At 33.7% G+C, this 23,025-nt stretch overlaps 4 protein-coding genes across 4 annotated transcripts; 3 read left to right on the top strand and 1 right to left on the bottom strand.

Annotated features, from left to right (window-relative positions):
• The first annotated feature begins 209 nt into the window (after nucleotides 1-209).
• Nucleotides 210-1,973, top strand: LOC125778588 (zinc finger and BTB domain-containing protein 24-like). The gene is made up of 2 exons (XM_049456883.1): nucleotides 210-881; nucleotides 942-1,973. Exons 1-2 carry the CDS (start codon nucleotides 291-293, stop codon nucleotides 1,935-1,937), a joined length of 1,587 nt encoding a protein of 528 aa, XP_049312840.1. The 5' UTR covers nucleotides 210-290; the 3' UTR covers nucleotides 1,938-1,973.
• A 3,642-nt stretch (nucleotides 1,974-5,615) lies between these two features.
• Nucleotides 5,616-6,280, top strand: LOC105228718 (nuclear protein 1). Its single transcript, XM_011208658.4, has one exon. It carries the CDS (start codon nucleotides 5,846-5,848, stop codon nucleotides 6,050-6,052), a length of 207 nt encoding a protein of 68 aa, XP_011206960.1. The 5' UTR covers nucleotides 5,616-5,845; the 3' UTR covers nucleotides 6,053-6,280.
• Nucleotides 6,281-14,616: 8,336 nt separating this feature from the next.
• LOC105228717 (uncharacterized) lies at nucleotides 14,617-16,207 on the top strand. The gene is made up of 2 exons (XM_049456939.1): nucleotides 14,617-14,802; nucleotides 14,866-16,207. The coding sequence occupies exons 1-2, from the start codon at nucleotides 14,763-14,765 to the stop codon at nucleotides 15,201-15,203; spliced, it is 378 nt and encodes a 125-aa protein (XP_049312896.1). The 5' UTR covers nucleotides 14,617-14,762; the 3' UTR covers nucleotides 15,204-16,207.
• Nucleotides 16,208-16,988: 781 nt separating this feature from the next.
• LOC105228716 (protein disulfide-isomerase A6 homolog) lies at nucleotides 16,989-19,584 on the bottom strand. The gene is made up of 3 exons (XM_011208656.4): nucleotides 19,319-19,584; nucleotides 18,565-19,223; nucleotides 16,989-18,263 (listed from the first exon to the last, which is right to left on the bottom strand). The coding sequence occupies exons 1-3, from the start codon at nucleotides 19,332-19,334 to the stop codon at nucleotides 17,622-17,624; spliced, it is 1,317 nt and encodes a 438-aa protein (XP_011206958.1). The 5' UTR covers nucleotides 19,335-19,584; the 3' UTR covers nucleotides 16,989-17,621.
• Nucleotides 19,585-23,025: the final 3,441 nt, after the last annotated feature.

Genomic DNA, 23,025 nt, shown 5'->3' with positions numbered 1-23,025 from the left:
AGCAAAACCTAAGGGGGTCGGGTTCAAAAGTGGTCGATTTGGTATGGAATACCATAATATATATTTTTTTTTATTTACGGCCACATTTTCTTAATTATAATAAAATATAAACTCCTCTTTGCCAAAATTAAAATTATTAATTTTGTTACAACCGTAACATTTTCCAATCTTTTTTATTTAGCTAATGCAACCATGTGTCAGAATCAGCTGTTTCTATTTCTATTTCAAATTAAGGTAAACAAATAAATTGCAACAGCTCGGATTTTTAGAAATAAACAAATTGATGGATAATGAATGCAGCTCTTGAATTAGTGCCAACTCTACATAAACCGCTGCATTCCAAAGTTTCCAATTATCTCAACAATCAACGTCGTTCGGGACAATACTGTGATTTAATAATCGAATTGGAATTGGATGTGGCTGGCGATGATGCAAATGCCGAATTCGGACACTTTTGTGTTGTTGGCGCACAAAGTCGCTTCATTGGCGGACCACAATTCATACAAAAGTCATTGCAATTTTCCATACACAATCCATTAAAGGTGACCATCAATAATTTTAGTTGTACACAGTGTTTGCACACCATGATGGACTTTTTCTACGAAGATATAGTTTCCATATCTAAGGAACATGAACCGCATTTCAAGCAATTGGCAAAGATTTTAGCAGTGACAGAGTTAATGAATTTATTTGAATTGCCAGATGAATTGGTGCCTACAGTGAGTGGTAATAATATGGCGGTGATAAGTCAAGAATGTGATGTCCAGAATGAGGCTGAGATTCTGGTAAAGAAAGAGACCGTAGAAACCGAGACGGAGAAGAAGCGTGATGTTAATTTAGGCAATAGGGATATATTTAAAGATCAACGCAACTTTTTTAATGTAAGTAGACCATGTCATTTGTGACCGAATAACTATATATATTTATATTTGATTTTGAAGCTAAAAAATCCACGGGCCACAAGTTCCAGCAGTAAAATCAACTATTGTATCGGTTGTGATTTCAAATGCTATCGCGTGCAGGAAATGATCACACATATGAGTAGCTGCGAACCCTCTCATCTCACCTGCTCGCTGTGTGAAGTTGGCTTTCTGGCATGGCGCGAGTATGAAGCGCATATTCAGCACCATCTGAGCAATTTGAAGAAACCATTCTTTTGCCTAGAGTGCGGTGCTCGATTTGTCAATCGCGCAGCGCTAACCATTCATTTACCCAAGCACACAACCGAAACACCGCATCAATGCCAACACTGCGGAAAAGGTTTCAAGTGGAAGCAAGGCTTGAACAGCCATATGCTAATACACAATAAAGAGAAGCAAATGCTTTGTGATGTTTGCGGTTATAGCACAACACATATGAAAGCACTAAAATCACATAAATTACAACACACTGGCGAATACTTTAAATGCCCATATCCTGACTGTAATCATCATGCAAATCGCAAAGAAAATCTACGTATACACATGGAAACGCATAAACAAGAGCGTCCATTTGTATGCGAGGTTTGTGGTTGTAAATTTAGTCAAAGTAAGAATTTGAAACGGCATGCGCTCAAACATTCTACTGATGAAATACACAAATACAAATGTCAATTATGTTCATTTAGCAGTCATCGTTCGGATAAAGTGAAGGAACATGTACAACGTGTGCATACTGAGAAGGAAGTGCAATTGGAATTGCCAGAGATAGTTGAGAATGCTTTTGAAAATAATGTCTGTGACGAATTCGATTTGCCACCGTTGACTGGCATCGATAAAGGCGTGCTATTGAATGAGAAGAAAGAAAAAGTCAACACGAAAGATTTGACAAAAAAAGCTCGCACGAAAAAGAAGGCCACTATTTTAACACAAAACAAACGACAAGTATCCATTGCGCCCAAACCGAATGCAGTTGTTGCAACAGTTACAAATATATTAAGTAATAATGTTAATAGTTGAATAAATTTTACGTGTTAAATGCAATTTTGTGTTTGATTATAATGGTGGCAAGGACACTTACCTGGTAACTGGTCCGGTGCCAATGTAGGTTGGAATTTTTCTTTGAATATGTTCATTATAATTTTTTTTGATCACACTATTCACTATCATTTGCAATTCGAAGCTTGGTGTAAGAAATAGAATACAGCAAATAGAACCAATGTCGATATAAACATTTGTAGATAACACGGAACAGCAATGGGATTTTTCTCACTTTAAAGGGATAATTTCTAATAATTATAACCATTTTTTCACAGATCACACACTTTCATTTACACTTGGAGCATTGGCATTGATAATAGGCTTAGCTAAAATAAGCTTTTCTCCACTTTTACAGAAAATTGCTTTATAAATTGGGATTTGCTGTTCACTTTTGTAATAATTATAAAAACATTCACCACACACTTTCTGGCGCAGATTATAGGATATCGCTAATATAAGCACATATGCACACATATTTTGGAATATAAATGGAACTTTGCTCATTTTTACATTGATAGACTACATTTTTGTAATAATTATAGACTTTTTTCACTTAAATAGAGGACTAGCACTGACGAGAGGACTTTGCTAATAAAACCTCTTGATGATATTTTTCAAAGATGGTGTAGAGATCGAACTTTGCTTATTTTGACATGGCTTCTCTCATGATTACTTAGTATGAGACTTGGACCACAGATTTTAACTTCTATTTGCACTAGGTAGCGGCACAGGCAAAAGGACTCTTCATAGACATTTGCAAAATATATTATAATTATCACAAACTTTTGCCTTACACTGAAGATAATTTATTACCTGAGCCTAATGCTTAGACGGAATTGTTATTTTGTTAATTTAAATTTGGATTAATCGGAAGTAATTAGATTTTCACCGGACTACGAATTTTATACGCAATAACCATTTCCGCGCGCGTAGCTTAACAATTTTGCAGCAACTGGAATGACAGATGGGAGTTTATGAATTGACACAGGGTGATTGCAATGATTTTGTAACGACTTATAATTAAAATAAGAGTTTAAACAAAATAATCTTATCTACTTAATTATAATAATGATTATTTTGATAAGTTATGTTATGTTGGGATTACTTAAGATATTGATATTTGCGTTGTACAGTGAATTGCAACCCCAACTTCCGGTGCGTTCACAAGAACTAAACATTCCAATAAGAATTTTTATAACATAAATACCTAAGACTTTGGTACATCCTGTACTTTTCTTTCGCTGACGTCACTGACCTGCCAAATATTTACCGTTTATCCAGCTCCGGTCAGTTATTCCGCCATTTTAAAGTTTCGTGTAAAAGAATTTCGTGAAAGTGCCGTACTTTAATAAATTTAGTGTATTAAAGTCATGTTTTTGGTTCTTATTAGTTGTAAATCAATACAACTACCAATTCTGTGTGCAAATCAAGTGCAATGTACAGGCTATGTAGTTAGGTGTGTTATTGATAAAAGAAAAGTGTGCAAAAAGCCGGCTGCCAATTAGTCAATTGCGTTGTGCGCATCAATTCAGATTTTTGTGTGTTTATTGTGATACGCTTTATGAAATAGCGTTTTGCGCTGTGAATCATTAAGTGTTCCAAAAAAGAAAGTGTATACAAGTGTTTTGATAAGAAAATTCCAGAACAATGTGTTGATTTGCAGAGGTGCGGAGCAGCAGCAGCGCTACAAGGTAAACTTCTACAACTTGCTAGATTATTTGTTACCAAGACTGTTACTTATTGGTACAACAAAAATATAATTTACTCATTTCGAAGTAAACAAACCGGCGAATATGATAATAAAAACAAAGATACGCAAAAACAAAAATCGGTCAGGGCTTTTTACTGCGTGGCTGCTCTTGGCATTAGATAGCTTTCTGTGTGTGTGCATACAATCACGTTGGCCTGTTGAGCAAAACATCGATACCTCATTGGCGCGTGGGATTATGGTTTGGAAAATTCTAGTTGATTGTTTTTGTTAACTTATTGTTTTTATAGTATTTACTTATGCATATTTTTATTTACATATATGAGTGTCGCATTTACGCTAAGTGGCTCCTGATTTTCTCAGTAACGTTCAGAATATAAAAAGTTAATAAAATTTTAATTTTTTTTCGCCTGCGCTGGTCCCATTATATTTCATCAGAAATGTACATATCTGTTTACACAATTGTTTATAAAATGCAGTATATATGTAAAATATGTGAGGGCAATAACTTTTAACAAGGACTCAAGTTAGGTTTACTTAGAATATTTGTGCGTTGTTTAGAACTTCCAGCATAGGATAGATGTGTATGTATTAATGTATGTACATTGTATGCAAATCTGCCTTGGTTGTTGCTTTTCTACCAATGAGAAGCGGAAATGAATAATTTTTACGAATTAGGAAATCCGTATTTACCGGAAACTTTGACAACAAAAAATACACACATACATATGTACATAACTTTGGTATATAAAAAGTAGTATATTTTATTTTCAAAATCTTACTTACCGGTACATTTTTCTTTAAAAATACAAAACTCGTGGTATGTAGATGTAATTAAATGATTTTTATTACGATTTTTAAATATTCACACTTAGTATAACAGCGTAAAAATAGTTGATTTTTTAGAAATTAAAAATAAAAAAATTAGTATTTGACAGATTAAGGGCATATTTTAAGAAAACAGAAATTTTTATAAAAAAAAAATAAATATTTTTTCGAGTTGTAAGCGATTTGCGATGGCGTTAAAAGATTTTGTAGTGTTTTCACTTCAAAAATAGTGTCCGTTAACATTCATCATTTTTTTCAAATTGCGTCAGCTTTTCGTTGTGAAAATGTGAACAGAAGTGTTATTCATACATACATACATACATACATACACACAACTCCAAACTTATTAGCTCCAGAGGTTTCTCGATTTTTCGAGAAGTGCCAACAAATACGTAATTAGAAAGCTATGCGGAACAGTGTTTTTTCTAACTTATGTGTCTACTTAGCATAGCCTACAACTTCGGATAGTGCTCCAACTTTCTAGAAACTCAGACGCGCGCACCCTGTGTGCATGGAAAGCAAATTATAGCTGAGCGACAACAGCTGGAATTGAGTGGTGGTGAGTATGGAATAGTTTTATGTCGGTAAGTTTGTATGTGTTTTTGTTTTGGTTGTACATATAACTACACATACATTTATTTATTTATGATTTTACCTATCGTGCGCTTTCAGCTGTTGAGGCCACGTTGAAATATACTCTACATATACTTACATACATATAAGTATCTATGTATGTACATACATATGTGGATGTTTGCTTGAAGAGCAAGTGGCAGCAATGTAAGGTAAACGGCAAAATGTTATAAAACAAAAATAAACTGCGCAGTATTCCAAAAAAAAATCTCAAAAACAAAGGAACTACATATTATAATAGACGGCAAGACGTCTGATAAAGCCCCCAACCGGTCTCCCATTTTGCGCGACCGAGAGCTACGCAGAGAGCGAGCACCAAACAAAAGCAAAAACAACAATACGAAAAACACCGTGTCGACAGTGGCAATGGCAACGAAAACAAAACTAAAAGCAGAGTCAAATCAGAAAACGGCGCTTTTTGCACCGGCTCTCCGCTGGGTATATAAAGGAAAGTGCGCAGCAAAAATCCAGTTTAATTGAATAACACAATTCGTGAAGTGAAGACATACCGTTCAAAGGTGCTGAATAAGCAACTTGTTTAGAAGAAAGCAAAAATAATCAAAGCTTTTTAAGCAAAAATAAATTTTCAAGTATTATCCTAAAGCAAAGAGACCAGCAACTGAAAGAAAGTTACAGAAATTAAAAACAAAAGCTGCAAAAAAGCAACCGCAAGATCTCATTTAAAGTTTATCAACTGCAAAACCATAGTCAAAACAAAATGTCTGAGGCTTATTTCGATGAATACGAGCACTACAACTTCGACCACGACAAGCACATCTTTTCGGGCCGCAGTGGCAAGCAACGCAGCAAGAAGGAGGCCAGCGAGCACACTAATCACTTTGATCCTAACGGACATTCACGCAAATTAGTTACTAAATTTATGAATACCAATAACAATCGAAAGACGTGTGCCGCCAAGAATTGAGTGTTGGTCCAAAGTGAGGAGGTAGAAGTAGTGCAGCAGCCGCAGCAGCAGAAACAGAAGCAGAAGTACAAACGCGTTAGTGAGGAGCAAAAAGTTAAAAAATATATAAAAATCGAAAAGGAGACAAAGCAGAAACCTAAGAAGAAGAAAGCGGGCTTAATTGGCGCTACGTGGCGTCGTAATAAACCCAATACAATAAAAAATTTTGAGCGTTAGAGTGGAGTTTATTGCGTTGAAAAGCAGGAGTTAAAGTAAGGAGCAGGAGCAAAAGGAGGAGCAGGAGGATCATCGTCTAGCAGCTGAAATAAGATAACGAGTTTTGGTGGGATTTTGTACCAAGCGTAAGCTAAATTAAGGAAAGGGGGTTGCGCAGCGTCGCGGCGAAGTATTATTGACGGCGTGTGTTGACGGCCAACCACTTGCAGAAACTGCCATTTTTTACATACTGACGTATAATTGTGCAGCGTATGCAAGTTGGGCGGCGGTTTACACATCAAAGCAAATACAAATACAAAAAAAGAAATATTAAAATTAGAGAAAAAAGTTGCATTGCGAATATTATTATATGTGTGAAAATTTTGAAACACAATATTTCGTACTATTGTTAGCTATAACATTACTTCGTAACATAAGTAACTAATTAGTATAGATATACTGACATTGTTTCTGCAAAGTTTTAGGTAATTTTCTTAAAACAAGTTTTTTTATTTAGTAAACTCACAAATTGTATAACGTGACACATCTCGCACCTGTTTATGCATTCTGTGTAATGCACTAATAACACTTTGGTTTATTTATGATTTTAACATTTGTATTAATTTTTTTCTGATATTCATATTATTGTATTGTAATTAGATTTAAAACAAAAAAAAAAGTTGAGACTGTTTCAAGCATGAAGCTGCAGTTAAATTATAACTCATTGAATAAATATTTAATAATATATATAAAACTAAAATTAAAACTAAACAAAAACTTTTGTTTTTTATTTTTGAAAATCGTTAGTTTTGACTTTTAGATATGTTGTTGTTATTGTTGTTGTAACGGCAGAATCTACCGAGTTGACATTTCTTGATCGGCTAAAAAATTCGGGGCCGTTCCGGTTATGCAGACCCTACAGTCGTGGGAACGGAACTTTTAGATTTCGTACAAAATGATCTATAGAAGCAAGGCTCCATGAAAAATTTAACTCCACAGCCACATGACAACAACATGTTGAGAGCCAAACGTCAGCGTAAGCACCTCTGATCTATAGGGTCCATTCTGTCGGCAGTCGCTTTACGTAATAAAAACGGATTTGTGTTTATATACGGCAAAGATTTGTCAACTTTAATTTTCTGCCGTTACAAAAACAAACTCCATAAACTATTGAATTAGTTTGAGCTAAAATCCTTAACTTTTAACTATTTATATTTTGAATATAATTCATATTTCTGGTAAAATGACATTATGAAGATCGAGTATGAAATTTTGAATTAGCAAAATAATTATCAGCAATCCAATTTTTGTTTTTGTACACAAAAAACTGTCAATAAGTTATATTTTAAAACCAATTAATTGGCTAAGATATAATTTTTTTTTATGCAAACGGGGTTTCCCCTCATCTCTTTCATATACATATACATACATATATGTATATACATATGTATCTATTGCTGTATCACAAACTGTCAGTCGTTTACTGGTAACCCTATCGAAATTAATGTCTTATTGATATTTCTTTCCTTTCAAACAACAAACAGGCTCGAATTTTTTTTCAAAAATTTTAATTTTTACAAACATTTTAGTTTTTCCAAAAATTTTATTTTATTTTTTTTCCAAAAAGTTTAATTTTTTTCAAAAATTTTCTTTTTTTTTTGAAAAGTTTTTTGTTTTGTGCAAAATTTTTATTTTTTTTCTTCAAAAATTTTTATTTTTTTCAAAATTTTAATTTTATTTTTTTTTTAGATTCACCTACATACATACATATGTACATATGTATGAATGTATGTATTTATTCGAAATTTTGTTGTAATATTCGTATACGAATATGTATGTATGTATGTATACAACTATGTATATTTTAAAATGCACAGTGTTGTAATTATAACGAATATGTACATATGTATAACGGTACATTTTTCTTTTCCGCCATACAAATTTAATGTCTTCGTTGTTTGTTTTGTTGCTGTGTTTTTGTTTGATTTTTATAATGTTCAACGTTGTTATAAATAACTAACCGACCGCTTTGGCTGTGTCCGATTTGCTTTAATCGTAAATGTGTATATGTGTATGTGTGTGTTTGTGGTCTGAACTCAATTGCACTCGCTCCACTAAATTCTTGACGTTGTTGTAAAATACAGATTTTAGTTATCGCGGGCATATACTATACATACATACATACATATGTATGTATGCACATACTTATGTACATGTGTAAAACTATATACAGTGAAGTTCCCCATTAAGAACAGTTGTCATAACCGGACATCTCTCATAACTGGACAAGTTTAATGAACACATTATAATTTTCATATAAAAGCTATTCCTATAAGCGGACATGAGGTAATATTTTATTCAAATTATCTGTGATAAACAGTCTAGATTTCATAATATTTGTGTACAGTTTATTTTTTTTTTAATTCTTCTTATTTTTTGATGTTTTAAAACAGTTTTTAAGAACAATATGTAAAGTGGTCATAGTAAACAAATTCTCCTGCACTGGTGCCGACTGGTTCGCGGTGGCTCAACGGAAACCTATGAGATGAGTGTCTATAACTCACTAAGCCTGACATTGGTTCGAATTTACAATAGAAATGTAAAAAATAGTTCTGAGTGGCAGCTTCCGACTCTAAGAAAACATTTTGAACACTTCTTTTTTCACGCCACCATATATGGGCAGCTTCTTTAGCCGGACAAGAAAACTACGAGTGTCCGGTTATAAGGAATTTAACTATACCAATTACTAAGAGCAAAAAATAGTAAGACTTTGTTCATAATTTCTTAGTTTATTCTTCAAAATCTGTCCCCTCTTTATACCTTTGTATATACTTGGCTTAGGTAGAACTGCCTAAAATCGCAAACATCCCATATCATGCAATATTTGCGTTCTTATTTGAAGGAATACAATATTTTGTACTATATACACAAATCTACATACTTCATATATGTACATATTTGTATATATGTAAGTATGTAGCTATAAGTTTTGTATGACATTTATCAAGGTCACCTTCGAAGAATTCATAAAAAAATGCATTTCCGTGCGCCTTTGTTTGAAATTGCAATTCTATGTATGTATGTATGTGTATCTACATATGAAAATATTTCAAAATGCATTCGTGCAGTTCTGTTTATAGTTTCACGAATTGCAGCGCAGAAATATGGAACGAAATAAAATAAAGGTGAAAATGACAGATTATTTCGTTATACAATATACATAAGTATGTACATTAGAGTGGGTCAATTTTTTTCTTGACAAAGCGGTTATCAAAATCGTAAACTACGATGAATTCTAAGAAAATTTGCCCAAGAAACCATGGGTCTAAAATGAAAATCGAGCCTCCGGTTTTTAGCGAGAAAATTTCGTATATTGTATTTTGTAAAAAAAAAATCCAATTCCTATTCCACTGTCGATTGTTTGCTTGTTTTGTAGCTATCGAAGCTAATTTGCTCAAATTTGGTATGTGATGTTGTATTTAAGCAGAAAATTCAATTCGTTCAAATTTGGTATACATATTACACAATGCCTACTTAAGAGATATCTGGAAAATGATCGAAATCGGATAATAACCACGCCCACCTACCATATAACGGTAATTTTTGAAAACACTAAAGATCGGAAATTTTAATAACTGTTGAAGGGAAACATCTTGAGTTTGGTATTCGGTGTTGTTTTGCAGCCAGAAATTCGACAATATGAAAATTTTGGCATGTCACCGCCTACTTTTGAGTGCATATGTAAATCTCTGGAACTTCTTTATCGATTTCGACTAAATTTGGTACACATTTTAGATTGTACCTAGTTAGGTGAGATTATGAAAATGATTAAAATTGGGCAAAAACTACGGCCACCTGCCATATAACGCTGAGAAGGTGTAGCAGCACCTGTACGGTCACTGCTTGATGTTTTCGGCTCCAGTAGTTGTTACCATTTTCCATTTCATTTATTGAAAAAAAAAAAAAAACAAAATGAAAAGTTTCTCGTTAAAAACCGGAGGCTCCGTTTTGATTTTAGAGCCATGGTTTCTTGGGCAAATTTTCTTAGAATTCATCGTAGTTTACGATTTTGATAACCGCTTGGTGCATTTTTTTTTGCTCCATACAAATTGACCCAGTCTAATGTACATTCATAGCAAATTAGAAGCAAAGCAGATTGGAAATATTAGTGACAAGCCCTATAAAAGCTTCTAAGTTTTCTTTTACTAATACTAAAGTGGAACAGTGGGATAATTTATTGGCATAGTGAATATTTATGGCAAAATACTAGATACATAAGTATATAGACATACAAATGTACATACATATGTACATAAATGTTCTGGGTTCAACTATTTGACAATTAAAGCGGGCATTCCATTAATAAATACAGTTATTTTTGAATGTAAAGTAGAGCGGTGAGCGTAGTAATAGAAAACAAAGCAACAATTATTCAAACTCGTATCCATACAAAAAAACCCGAACTGACTGACAGATCACATGTTCGAAAAGCGTGAGAAAATCTTATTTTGAGGGTTGAAATTCGAGTGCAAACAGTTTTGGAGGGGGTTTAGATATAAAAATAAAATATGTACATATATTTTTTTCGAAGGGTGAAACAGCTGTTGCATAGCATAATAGACTCTTCATTTTTGCAAAATTAGTTTGAACAATTTCTTCGTAAGTGTATATACATATGTACATATGTATAAATGTTCTTATGTACATCCAAATTATTATTTTTAAATATTTTATTTATTAATTTTCTGATTTTATTTATTTCTTTTATTTAAATTTTTTATAATTTTTTTTATAACTTCGTCGTCAATAAAACTTCTTCATTTTTATGACTCATTGACCTTTCACTTAAAATTTCATGTTTCATTAATTTTTGTTTAGTTATTAATATAAATTTTTTATCATTTTTCTAGCTGCGTCACCAATAAACAATCTTCGGGTCTATGACTCATTGACCTTTCACTTAAATACTTATTAGTTTATTCGCTTTACAGATTTGCGATAATAAACCAATACTTTCCCACGCAATACATATGTATGTATGACCATCTACTTATGTATGTATACATATGCATCCATATTAATGTTTTACGCTTTTGAGCCAATTGGTGTGACTCTTACAGCTTTTGAATCAAAATACGATTAACTGTCTTTTTTTAATAAAATTTGCACAGCTGATTTAATCACAATCACAAAATATGTGAGAGAAATATGCGCAGTAGAATATATGTACATATATGTACATACATATGTACATAGTACATTTGTACTTAAGTATTATAAAATATTGCGTATGTTTATTAATTAAGGCAGCTGCTGAATTAATTTTATAATCAAGCAGCGTCAGAGTTTATAATATTGCAATAAATATAGAAAATATATGTACATACTTATATATGTATCGACAACATTTAATTTAGCTGACCACAAATATGTGTATGTAAAAATATTAACTTATAAAAACATGCTATGTTTATATGTATATATTTATGTACATATGTATGTAAGATTCTACAAAAGCTTATGCAATACGTAAAATATCTTGAATTTGTTTACAGTCATTTATCGCTTCGTTGATATCTACACCCATACCATACATATTTACATATATTTATGTATTAAGAATATTGAAGCAGAGATTAAAAAGTAAGGAAGTGCTAAGATCGGGCATAACCGAACTTTTTATACTCCTGCAACTTGCAAGAATTAAAGCCAGGGAAGTACCTTCAGGTATATAAGGCCTGTTAGTCATATGGTTGTTGCTACTGTGTTGCCCTGTGCCTAATTAAAGTTTTATATCTTAATTTAGTGCTTAGTTATGGCACTTTATATGCTTTCGGTTATTGGCGATTTGTGGGCGTGGCAGTGAGAACACATGTTTCATGTTTCATCAAGATATCTTAATTTGTACTCAAGTTACAGCTTTTACGGACGGACAGAGAGCCAGACTGACAGAAAATATCAACAAGTTTATTGAAGATTACACCCGGATTTCAATTCGTCCCGTCATCCCGATCATTCGCTTAGTCTTAGCTGATACTCATACATTCAACCGTAACGTGAACAAAACTATTATACTCTGCAGCGACATATTAAAACCATAACTTATATAGTAAATATAAAAGTCTTAAACAAAGAAAAAAGGAAGCCGGCTTCTAAAGAGGCCTTTTATTTTGGTTGCCTCACCATGTTTTTGTTTGTTTTGTTTCAAAACAGCTTGCTTACACACACTTTATATGCAAGCACACATACATACTTACATATCTATACACATATTCTAAATTTTATAGCGCTTTGTTTATTACAGTTTTTGCTTTGCTCAACATGTTCTTTAAGTATACTTCTACTTATAACACTTACTTCTACTTATACAACTACATGAACACTATATGTATATGTGCATCAGTGATACGTGATTTTCATTTTTAAATATCAGGTATATTTTATATATAAAGTACTATTTCCTCACATATTCGTATAAAAGGTGTACTTAGCTACCCAATAGGAAATTAAACCCATGGAGTCAACTCTTTAATTTTGTGTTTCTAGTTCTCGGTTCGGAAAAACCCTCTCTTGTCAATATGGATTTCATGCTTATCAGGCAATTATTGTATTTTATTTGGTGAAATTTCCCTCTACGGACAGTCCTCAAAGCCGGACAACTTCCACAATGTCATTCATTCACTCCTGGCTAACATTTATTATTTAAAATTTAGTCTTGAGTTCCAACTTCTGATTCTAAGGATACATTTTAAATATTATTTATGCTTAGCCGGTTTAAAATACTGCTATCGTGGGTGTCCGGTTATGAGGAATTTTACTGTACTGTTAAATTTATATAATGTAGAAATTTGATAAGAAGGCCGTTAAATACCGAAGTAGATTTCCAAAAATCCTTATATGTGTATATATAAACTCAGTAACAGTATAAATTAAGAGAAATATGCTTTTCCACTCAATATCATAGCGAATTTCCTATTAGGTAGCTCTTAATAAATATAAAAAATTGTGCATAGCTCGGAAGTCAGGTAGGAAAAATATTTATGGCTACAGTTTTATACTTTTTACAGGTTATTTACATACTTATTTCTACCGTACATACGTACATATGTATGTAAGTAATTTGCCAGTGTCTACCTGTCCGCTGCCTTCAAAGGCATTTATGATGTCGTTCACTTTTATTTCGTATTCTACGTATCTTTTTATTTTATTTTCTCTATATACCTAAATACAAATCATTTCTTTTGCTATTAATAATTTTTGTATTGCTTTTGTTTTCTCATTTCATTGCCTCCTCCAATGTAAATTCATCAATCATTATCACCGCGCATCAATTTGCCGGCACTTTTGAAAATCAAATTTCCACCCATGTAATGACATACATACTTATCTACTCGTACTATCCATTTTAATGCATCACCAAATAGGTAAGTTATTCAAAACGTACTGAAATATATGTATGTCTACGCTTACACTGTATTCGAAATATTGAAAATCAATTAATTTCAATGCGCAATAAGTTATTTATTATCACACTTTATGGTTGGCGACTTTTGTCGAGGTTAAATTTTATTTATGAGTAAATACTAACAGCTACTACTCATATCAGTCCTACATTGTATATATTATATGTATGTACATATATCATTTTCGACTAAAATTGCTTATGATAAAAACCAAGGACTTTGTTACATTAACATACTCGAATCTAAGTACACTGCTTGCTTACATATATATGTACATATGTACATATGTATATCGAACAAAAAAATGGACACATTACGATCCTTTAAAACATCTCTCTCTATATATATATATTATATATATATATATGTATATATACTATGTATGTATATAAAAAGGTACATATTAACTGACTTCCCTTCGCACTTGTTTTCTGCTATCATTTCCCAATACTGTAAACCTTAATTGCTTCCTACAGGTAGAAAATTACACAAATGAAAGAAAATTCCTGCCGGGCACTTGAGTTCAAATAATTCACAATAGTTTCTAATATAATGAAATTATATAAAGTTATTAGGAAAATATTTTCTTCATATAACAAGAAATTAAATAACTTACGAACTTAGAAGAAGACATGAATTCATTTTGTTATGAAAATAAATAGCAATTTATGACAAATGAACTCTTTATACCAATTTCTTCGGATACCCTTTGAATTTTATATTTGATCGCTTATGTTCGATATCATTCGTAATTAATATTTAATTAATATAACCCCTTAATTATTAAATCTTACTTTGATTATTAAAAAATTTTATACATAATTTTAAAAACCCTAAAAATAATTCTCACCCACATAGTATACATCGTTTATTAAAGATTTTCCAATTGGCAACGTCGTCACAAACGCGTTTGCCTTGAACGAAGAAGCAGCACCATCGGCAATAGTAACAAATAAGAAGACAAGGGGATTTGTAAAATTACTAATTTGTCCATTCGGAGAATATCAACAAGTGTATTAGAGATTAGCATTAAATTTAATCAGTGCAAAAAAATGTGTAGAAACGCTTTTGTTATTGCTTTACTCATAATTGGTGAGTATAGAAATTAATTTGCTATGTTTTACTTGAAATAAACTCACATATAATTGCCCGCAGCTACCTGCCAATTTTCAACGCTACATGCGGGTCGCACGTCAGGACGCCGTGGTTATTATGGAGGCTATCAACCAACGCCACCACCTACCACAGAACCACCACAAACACCGAAAGAATATTTAGACAAAAACTCTAGTTATTCTACTTTTGGTGTAATCGCAATAATATTCTTCATTATTATGGCTTGTTTGATATTCTACTATGGCATACTATGTTATCCGTTTTTGTGTCGCGAGGAAAAGAAATATAGTTATATGGATGCGTCATCGACCATAACTTCGGCCACGTCGCATTCAATACAATCTATAGAGAACTTTCCGGTCGATCAAAAGCACTGAGGCAACCTCAACGTAGCGGGAGGTCGTCATGTAACTATGTAGTATGTAAGAAACGCTGTTGCGAAATTGTTTCCAAGAATTTTAAGCAGCAAAAAAGACTACAAAATTTTTCTACTTCTTTTCGCATTTATGTATTTAATCATTTTTACAACAAAATGTGGTTAAGGTTTGGTACAAAAAAAACTAATTTAATTTATGTATGCTTACATACATATTAAATGAGTGTATAAGTAATACTGACAAGAAAGTACTCTGCTAACTCCAGTTATAATTAGATTTCAAACTACTCTTTGTTTAATCTGTAGAGATTTTTTGTGGTACATTAAAAACTTACTGCCAGGTTAAATAGTGCTGAAGTGCACGTATACAGCAGCGTGATTCCATTTAAGTATTTTTAAAAATAGAATATTCTTGCCTTTTTACATTGATGTTAATAACTCAGTTCCAGGTTGTGTGCAACTCGGACACGTACTTAAAAAATACTAAAACCTGAAATGAAAACTATTTATCCCCATATTTTTAAGATAATTTTCCAAAACAAAAAACCGGATACCGAATATAAAAAGTTCTCGAATTATCACAAAATCCTGTGCTCACAAGATCAAATATTTTAAGCATCCTATATCGGTATAGCGAATAATATACATAAGTTTATATAAGTAGTTTTACTAACAAAAGTATACAACCTTCACACCCTTTTTGTTGTAAGTTCTTAGCATTTATAAGCAACAAAAAATTTATCGGGGCCAAATCCGAAAGCTCAAATGACATGCCAATTTATTTGACACTTTTTATACATTTGCATTTTTACCATATACTTAACAAATATACAAATCTAGATATATACAAAATCTAGCATAGTTATAGTGTAGCATGTAGTTTGTTTATAAAGACGTGTGCGAATACGTATTTTTATAGCATTTTTTTACATAAACATTTTATATAAATAAATATACATTTTGTCATACTATCCAACTTTTATAATAAAAATGTGTTTTCTACAATTTTTTTGTTGTTGTTTTCAATTTCAACATCAATGCCTGTGTTCCGCGAACAATGACGTGGCGTCGCAAATCTGAAGCGCAGATTTGTTTCACGAGTTGTAGGTTTATTTTTTTTTAATGGAAATGTGTATTTTTATAGTTTGATATGCATGAATATCCAGCACAAAACCAATTATGAATATATCTTTTACCTTTTTTTTTGTTATTGGCCGTTAACTTGACGCAACACACGTGTTTATAGTCAAAAGTCGCTGCTTTTGTTGAAATATTTTTGCATTTAAATAAGATGAATTGTTCAGGAAAGTAGTTAGTAGGCATGCTAAAAGCCATCTAGAATGTTTTTGTATTCACTAGTTAATTACTGCTTTGACTTCCATGTAATTTCAAGGCATGCTGCCGAGACACGTTCCGGTCCGATATAAATGCGGTTCCGTTTGGGTTACTGTAGTGTGAACGCTTGCATCTTTTGTAGTATCTCTAGCAATAAAAAAAAAATACAGAAGGTGCGAGAGATCCATTTTGATTAACAGGGAACATCGCAGTCATTTCGATGACTCCTTTTTTAAATTCTTGTTTGTAATCTCGAAATATGACGATTGTACCCAAAACTCAAATATTTTACAGGAATCCTGTTCGGAAAACAAGAAACTGTCGAATTTTATTCCATTGTAAGAACTATTTTTTTATTATTGCTGAAATATCTCTTATTCAAACAAAAGTAACGTCCTGGACAATTCTCTCATATATCGAGTTTTTACTAAAATGTTTTAAAGACCCAAGATTTTAAAATAGTAGATTTCTTTATTCATTTACATATACTTCAATAAGTTGAGCACAAAAATTCGAAATAGAAAAAATATGAATTTATAATTTTATTTACCTATTAGTTTTTTGGATTAATGTTGGCTCTAAAATATATTTAAGTAAAATAGTTTTACCGTTATATAATTGGGATCTCTTAAATATACAATACAACTAAATTAGACTTTGTGGAACCCTATTAAAAGTTACATTTCAAATAATGCAAAGAAATACACATAACACCTGAGTACTAACAACATACTCACTTGTTACATATATTACATATAGGTATGTGTGGTTATAACTATACACGTAAATAGGTAAATGCAATCGCATATTTTAAGAATCTATTTATGTCTGACAATTAAAAACACTGTCACACATAAATTATTGATTAAGTAGGTAGTGTGTAAAAAGGTTTGAACTTGAACTGAAAAATTTGTTTTTTCCCTTTTGTTTTCTTATTTTTGGTGGTTTTACCTTTGATTCGCTCAAATGTCTTTTTACATTCGCAATACTTTCTTTTCTAGTAAAACGTTGCTATTTCTTCGGTAAGTCTTAGTGTATATTGACATGAATATGCAGGTGTTTAAATATTTCAACTAAAGATACTTTAAAGCTCATCCTTGGTGTCATCCAAATCGACATCTGACAAGTCGATTTCTTCTTCAGCTGGTAATTGACCATCTTTGCCATCCCATGGTTGTACAGTGACAATTTCAGGTTTCTTAGCCCCACGCACCGGTGCAGTATGTCCGCGTCCGTAGGAAATGTCACGCAGGAATTCATTGATGCCATCCTTGGAGAAGGAGCCCTTCAATACCGAGAACTTCATTTTCTTGAAATTCACTACAGCCATAGCAGGATAACCGAAACCGCCGATTTCCAACGATTCTTCTAAGCTGCTTTGTGCACCACCTTCAGCCCAGGCCCAGCCCCATAATTTCTGCTTGTATTTTTCACCCAATCCGCGCAATGTATCGAGGAATTTGTTGCGACATTTGGCATCACAGTCCAGAATGTGTGGCAGCACTGAGACCACGCAAAGTGGCTTACCCTCACAAGCTTTTTCGAAAGAGCTTTCATCATAAATCTCATATAATTCTGGAGCAGGTGCGCTGTCCACGTGTTTTTCAAGCGCCCAGCTGACAATATCGGAGGCAGAGCGACCGCCATCATATTCAGTAGCATCACTGCTGCTCTTCTTACCGGCTGGGAAGAATTTAATTGTGGGATAGCCGCGAATACCATATTCCTGTGAGGGGAAGGTAAATATTCATATTTATAGCTTTTTGGCAAAGTGTGTATGGGTGATTAACTGTTAATAAAGAAATTATAGTAGATCGGTTTATACTGAATTAAACTCTTCTTTTTAAATACTTTAAATATGCTATGATAGTTAACGTTTTTCAAAAAATTTGGTTATAAACTCCTATTTAATTTTTGTTTGCAAATAATAAAAATATTTAGGTATGTATGTATGCAAAAAGTTCTCCATACAATCAAACTTTCAAATTCGTTATAAACTACTTGTTATAACTTAATATTTTACTTACCGAAGCCTTGCTCTGGTGTGCTGTGGCGTCCAATGCGCCCAATTTAACTTTGCCCTTCAGCTCCTTAGCAGCTTTAGCCCATTCAGGTGCCAGTTTCTGACAATGACCACACCATGGTGCAAAGAATTCAACCAACCACACATCATCGGATTGCAAAACCAGTTTGTCGAAGTTGTCATCAGTCAATTCAATGACGGCATCTGAACCACCACTGCTGCTGCCGCCGCTACTGCTACTACTGCCGCCACCTAAAACATCTTGCACCTTCTTTTTGGCTTCAGCTAGTGCCGCCTCCGCAATAGCTTTAGCTGTGCGTTGGCCGCTGTAGCTAATGGGCGAACGCTTATTAGCGCCGAAGATTTTAATGGTTGGGAAACCTTTAACACCATATTGACCGCCTAGCGAACGATGTTCATCAGCGTTGACTGAGCCAACTTTCACTACACCCTTCAGGGCCTTGGCCGCCTTCTTATATTCTGGTACGAGCGATTTGCAGTGACCACACCATGGTGCAAAGAATTCAACAACCCAAACGGCATCATCTTCGACAACGAGACGATCGAAGTTAGAGGGCGTTAATTCCACCACGTCATCGCTTGGCGAATACAAAGCGGATGCCGGTAGCGGTATGGTAGCTAAACCGACTAATAAAAGTGTAGCTGCAAAGATAACAGCATATGTGTTTTGCAAGCACATTAATATAAGGAAATAATGAAATTTCGATACCAAATAACAACTAGTTGTTCATACTTACATAGTATTAATTTCATCTTATCTAAGAAATTAAATTTTGTTGTTGTGCAGATTCTTCTAGACCGCTTAGGCGGAAGCCGAGTAATAATAGAAATATTTTTTATCAAAGTTGCTGTGTTTAGCACTATTTATGAGGAAGACTTCTTTTTAATCGCAAAATCTTATTTTTATTGTGTAAAACACACAAGTTTTCTTATGAACTTTAACTAAAATTACCACTCGACACCGATTCTTTTTCACTACTTATTGCTTTCTGATTTCTATAATCGCTAGCGACAGGGATTTTCTTAAATGTCGTTGCTGCTCTTAATATTTCTCTTCTTTAATATCTGTGCGTTTCTGATTGGTTGATGTTTAGTACTTAGCGATGGCCAGTGCTGCCGTATTTCGGTAGTAAAATTAAAATTATGCGGTCTTAGAAATATATATATTTATTTTATTTATATAAGTTTAAAAAAAAGAATAGTTGTTTCAAAATTAAGCGTCTTCTGGCTCTATATTACGATTTCCGTGTTAATTTACATTGATCAAATCTTCCAAATTAGATTGGCAAACATAGAATATTAACCGCTTTGAGCCGCATTTTAGAACTCCGGATACGTATGTACATATGTATGTATATGGTATGTAACTTGGCTAACTCTTTGTTAAATGGTGTGTGTCTTTTTTAATATGACCGATGGCAATCAAACTGCTGTGGACGAAGTTTGAAAGTCACAGGTTTTAATTCATACAGTACAGCTTAGGTCAAAATATTAGGAAAGATATGTATGTACTAATTATCTTTTGGCATTAGGAAAAGACATTAGAGTCAAATTTAACGATTGATTGAAACGGGCAATTGATTAACTTAACCGCGTTCCGTCGAACTAAAATTCCAACGAGTTCCGAAACTTTTTATATTGAAATTCTATTACTCATATTTTTTTTTCGGACTATACTCTTTTCTCTTATATCTGTATCGTCTATTTAAAGACGAGAAAAACGGTCACAAGCCTATGCCAAGTTATGGGGCTAATTCGCAGAAAACGGTCCCATTCGACGAGAAAAAAGTCGTCGTCATCGGCAAATTGGTCAAACTGGAACCCCATTTACCGTATTCCCCCGATTTGGCATCATGTGACTTCTCTTTATTTTCAAATGTGAAATAGTATCTCAGAAATTTGAGTCGACTGAGGTCGTTTTCTGTCTTGAGGAAGTCGAAGCTTCCTTGGGTCAAGTCAATCGATTTGAAACAAGACTTGGTGGAGAAATACATCTGATCTTCTTTTTTTCCTTTACTTTAGGTACTTTTCTGATCAATGGAAATGATATTGCTCGGGAACAATGATGGCTTGTTTCATTTCAAGCTAGATTTTACCATTCTACCATAGTAAAACACATTCCTTTTCTCAAAATTATTTTTTTTGCTATGCTGATTACACTGTGGAACATTTTTGGGATTATTGTCTGGGGGGTGAGAATTTTTTTTTTGCCAAAATGTTACAACTAAGCGAAAAAACATCAAGATAAGGAAAAAATTTAAAAGGTCATAAAAAAAAACTGACACATACGAAGGCCAAAGTCAGGTTTTACTATACTGACCTAGTACCATCACCCTGACTTGGAACTTCTCACCCCCCAGATTAGCTGTTGTACTGTGTTATGGCAACCATCCAATACCATTTTTGTATTATGATTTGTCCTTTGCTACCAAATAGACCTCAGTTTCGGCAATCACCTCTTCACTCGACAAAATTTTCATCCCATCGACCATTCTTTTGAGATCTGAGAACAGGTCACTACGGGCCAGATCTGGAGAATACGGTGTATGTGGTAGCAATTCAAAGCCCAATTCATGGATTTTTGAGTCGATATTGTCCGAGAAATGATCCAATAACGCTATGAAGTTTTCGCTGTTGATGGTCCTTGTTATTTCAGGGAGTCAATACAAATTATTTCAGGCGCATTCCAAAATACAGCCGACTGTTAAGTTTTTCCACGTTTTTTAGCGGGTTCATAATGTGCAGTCCTTTCGGATGACTGTTGATTGGATTTCGAAGTGAAATTATGGAGCCATTTTCATGCATTGCCACATATCGACCCAAAGACTCGGGTTTATTACGTTTAAAAATCTCCAAATACAGCTCCGAATCATCAACTTCGTTTTTGGTTTGGTAAAAAGTGAGCTCGTGCGGCACTTACTTTGCATACAACTTTCTCTTACCGAAATTTTCATGAATGCTATACTTATAAGCACGTTCAATTGATATCTTTCAAGAGCCTGCCATCGCGAACAACTTCACTTTATGGTTATCCGAAATTATTTTGTGAACCTTTTTGATGTTTTCATCAAACCAAGTTTTTGCTTCAACTGCTTTTCTCCTTCAAAAAACAATATTTTATCAGCACGCGAAATTCCCTTTTATCAATTTTTCGGTTATAGGTGAGTGACAGCGCGTCAGTCGTTCTTCCATTTCGTTGTTTGAGCTCAATTGAAGATTCAAAGTGTAGCCAGGTCCTTTTCCACCTGGTCTTTCCAGTAGAGTCGAGGTCTTCCTCTTCCTCTGCTTCCCCCCGGCGACTACTGTGTCGAATACTTTCAGAGTTGTTGTGTTTTCATCCATTCGGGACGAATTTCTCTCGAAAAAGTTGTTGCCATCGCCCATGCCTCTGCACCATATAACATGAATTGAGAGAGGACTTTACTTCTCATTTGCCTACTCAGTCCGAAGTAGCACCTGTTGGCAAGAGTTATTATGCGTTTTAAAGTCGAGACTGGCATTGTCGATGGATCCCAAGATAGATGAAATTATCGACGATTTGGACCTGTTAACAGTGACGTGGGACCCAAGTCGTGAGTGGAAGGAATATTTGTTTGTTGACAGGAGATATTTCGTCTTGCCCTGGTACAATATCAGACCCATTTGCTTCGCTTCTTTGTTCAACCTGGAGAAAGTAGAACTAACGCTAGGGATGTTGAGGCCAATGATATCAATATCATCGGCGTATGCCAGCAGATGGACGGTAACGGTTTAATTAAAATAAGATTATTAAATTCTGTGCCAAATTTTCGTTACTACCCACAAATTCTTGATTACAAATTCGCCAAAACTGCCTGCCAATTGACCACAAAACGCTTTTTTTAAGTAATTAGACAAACCTTGGTATACTCACCCATACACACGTACAATCTTCTCATCCACACACAATTCAATTGTACCGCTATACGCAGAATGTATTAATTCTCACATTAAAAGGCGAAATAAATCTTTTATTTCCTTTTTTTGCTTGCAATTACTCGGGTTTCCTTGTTTCGCAATTTATTTACACTGTTAAGTCTATGAGAAAACATAAATCAAAATTAAAGCCGCAGCGCACACGTTCGGTCACTTGTTAGCCGCAATTTGGAGTTGCATAAAATCGTTTGTTTCTGGCTCTTTTTGGCGCTTCTGAATACGTAGTCATTTATACCGGCCTGAGTAAATGAAGACCATTCTAACAGTACTTCGTTGGAGAGTTAAGCAGGATTTGTAGGTGAGAAAGCCTTTGGTTTTGGTATGAGCGGCGAATTATTGGCTCTTGGTGGGCAGCAAAGCAACAGTTGGACACCGCAATCAAATTAATTAGGGGGACTATATGAGTTTGGGCAAAGGCTAAGCTGTTGCTTTGTTCTCTCGGCATTTATTGCATTATTAAGTTTTAGTAATTAAAGTTAAAGTTCAAATA

Source organism: Bactrocera dorsalis, chromosome 1 (assembly GCF_023373825.1).
Source record: "Bactrocera dorsalis isolate Fly_Bdor chromosome 1, ASM2337382v1, whole genome shotgun sequence".
Classification (NCBI taxonomy): domain Eukaryota; kingdom Metazoa; phylum Arthropoda; class Insecta; order Diptera; family Tephritidae; genus Bactrocera; species Bactrocera dorsalis.
The sequence above is the reverse complement of the archived record's forward strand: the minus strand, read 5'-3'. Positions and strand labels throughout refer to the sequence as shown.

Coding starts and splice junctions, on each gene's coding strand:
- LOC125778588 (XM_049456883.1), top strand. CDS start 291: ATGAATGCAGCTCTTGAATTAGTGCCAACTCTACATAAACCGCTGCAT. Junction 882..941: donor ATCAACGCAACTTTTTTAAT/GTAAGTAGACCA, acceptor TTGATTTTGAAG/CTAAAAAATCCACGGGCCAC.
- LOC105228718 (XM_011208658.4), top strand. CDS start 5,846: ATGTCTGAGGCTTATTTCGATGAATACGAGCACTACAACTTCGACCAC.
- LOC105228717 (XM_049456939.1), top strand. CDS start 14,763: ATGTGTAGAAACGCTTTTGTTATTGCTTTACTCATAATTG. Junction 14,803..14,865: donor TATTGCTTTACTCATAATTG/GTGAGTATAGAA, acceptor AATTGCCCGCAG/CTACCTGCCAATTTTCAACG.
- LOC105228716 (XM_011208656.4), bottom strand. Junction 18,264..18,564: donor CACACCAGAGCAAGGCTTCG/GTAAGTAAAATA, acceptor TTCCCCTCACAG/GAATATGGTATTCGCGGCTA.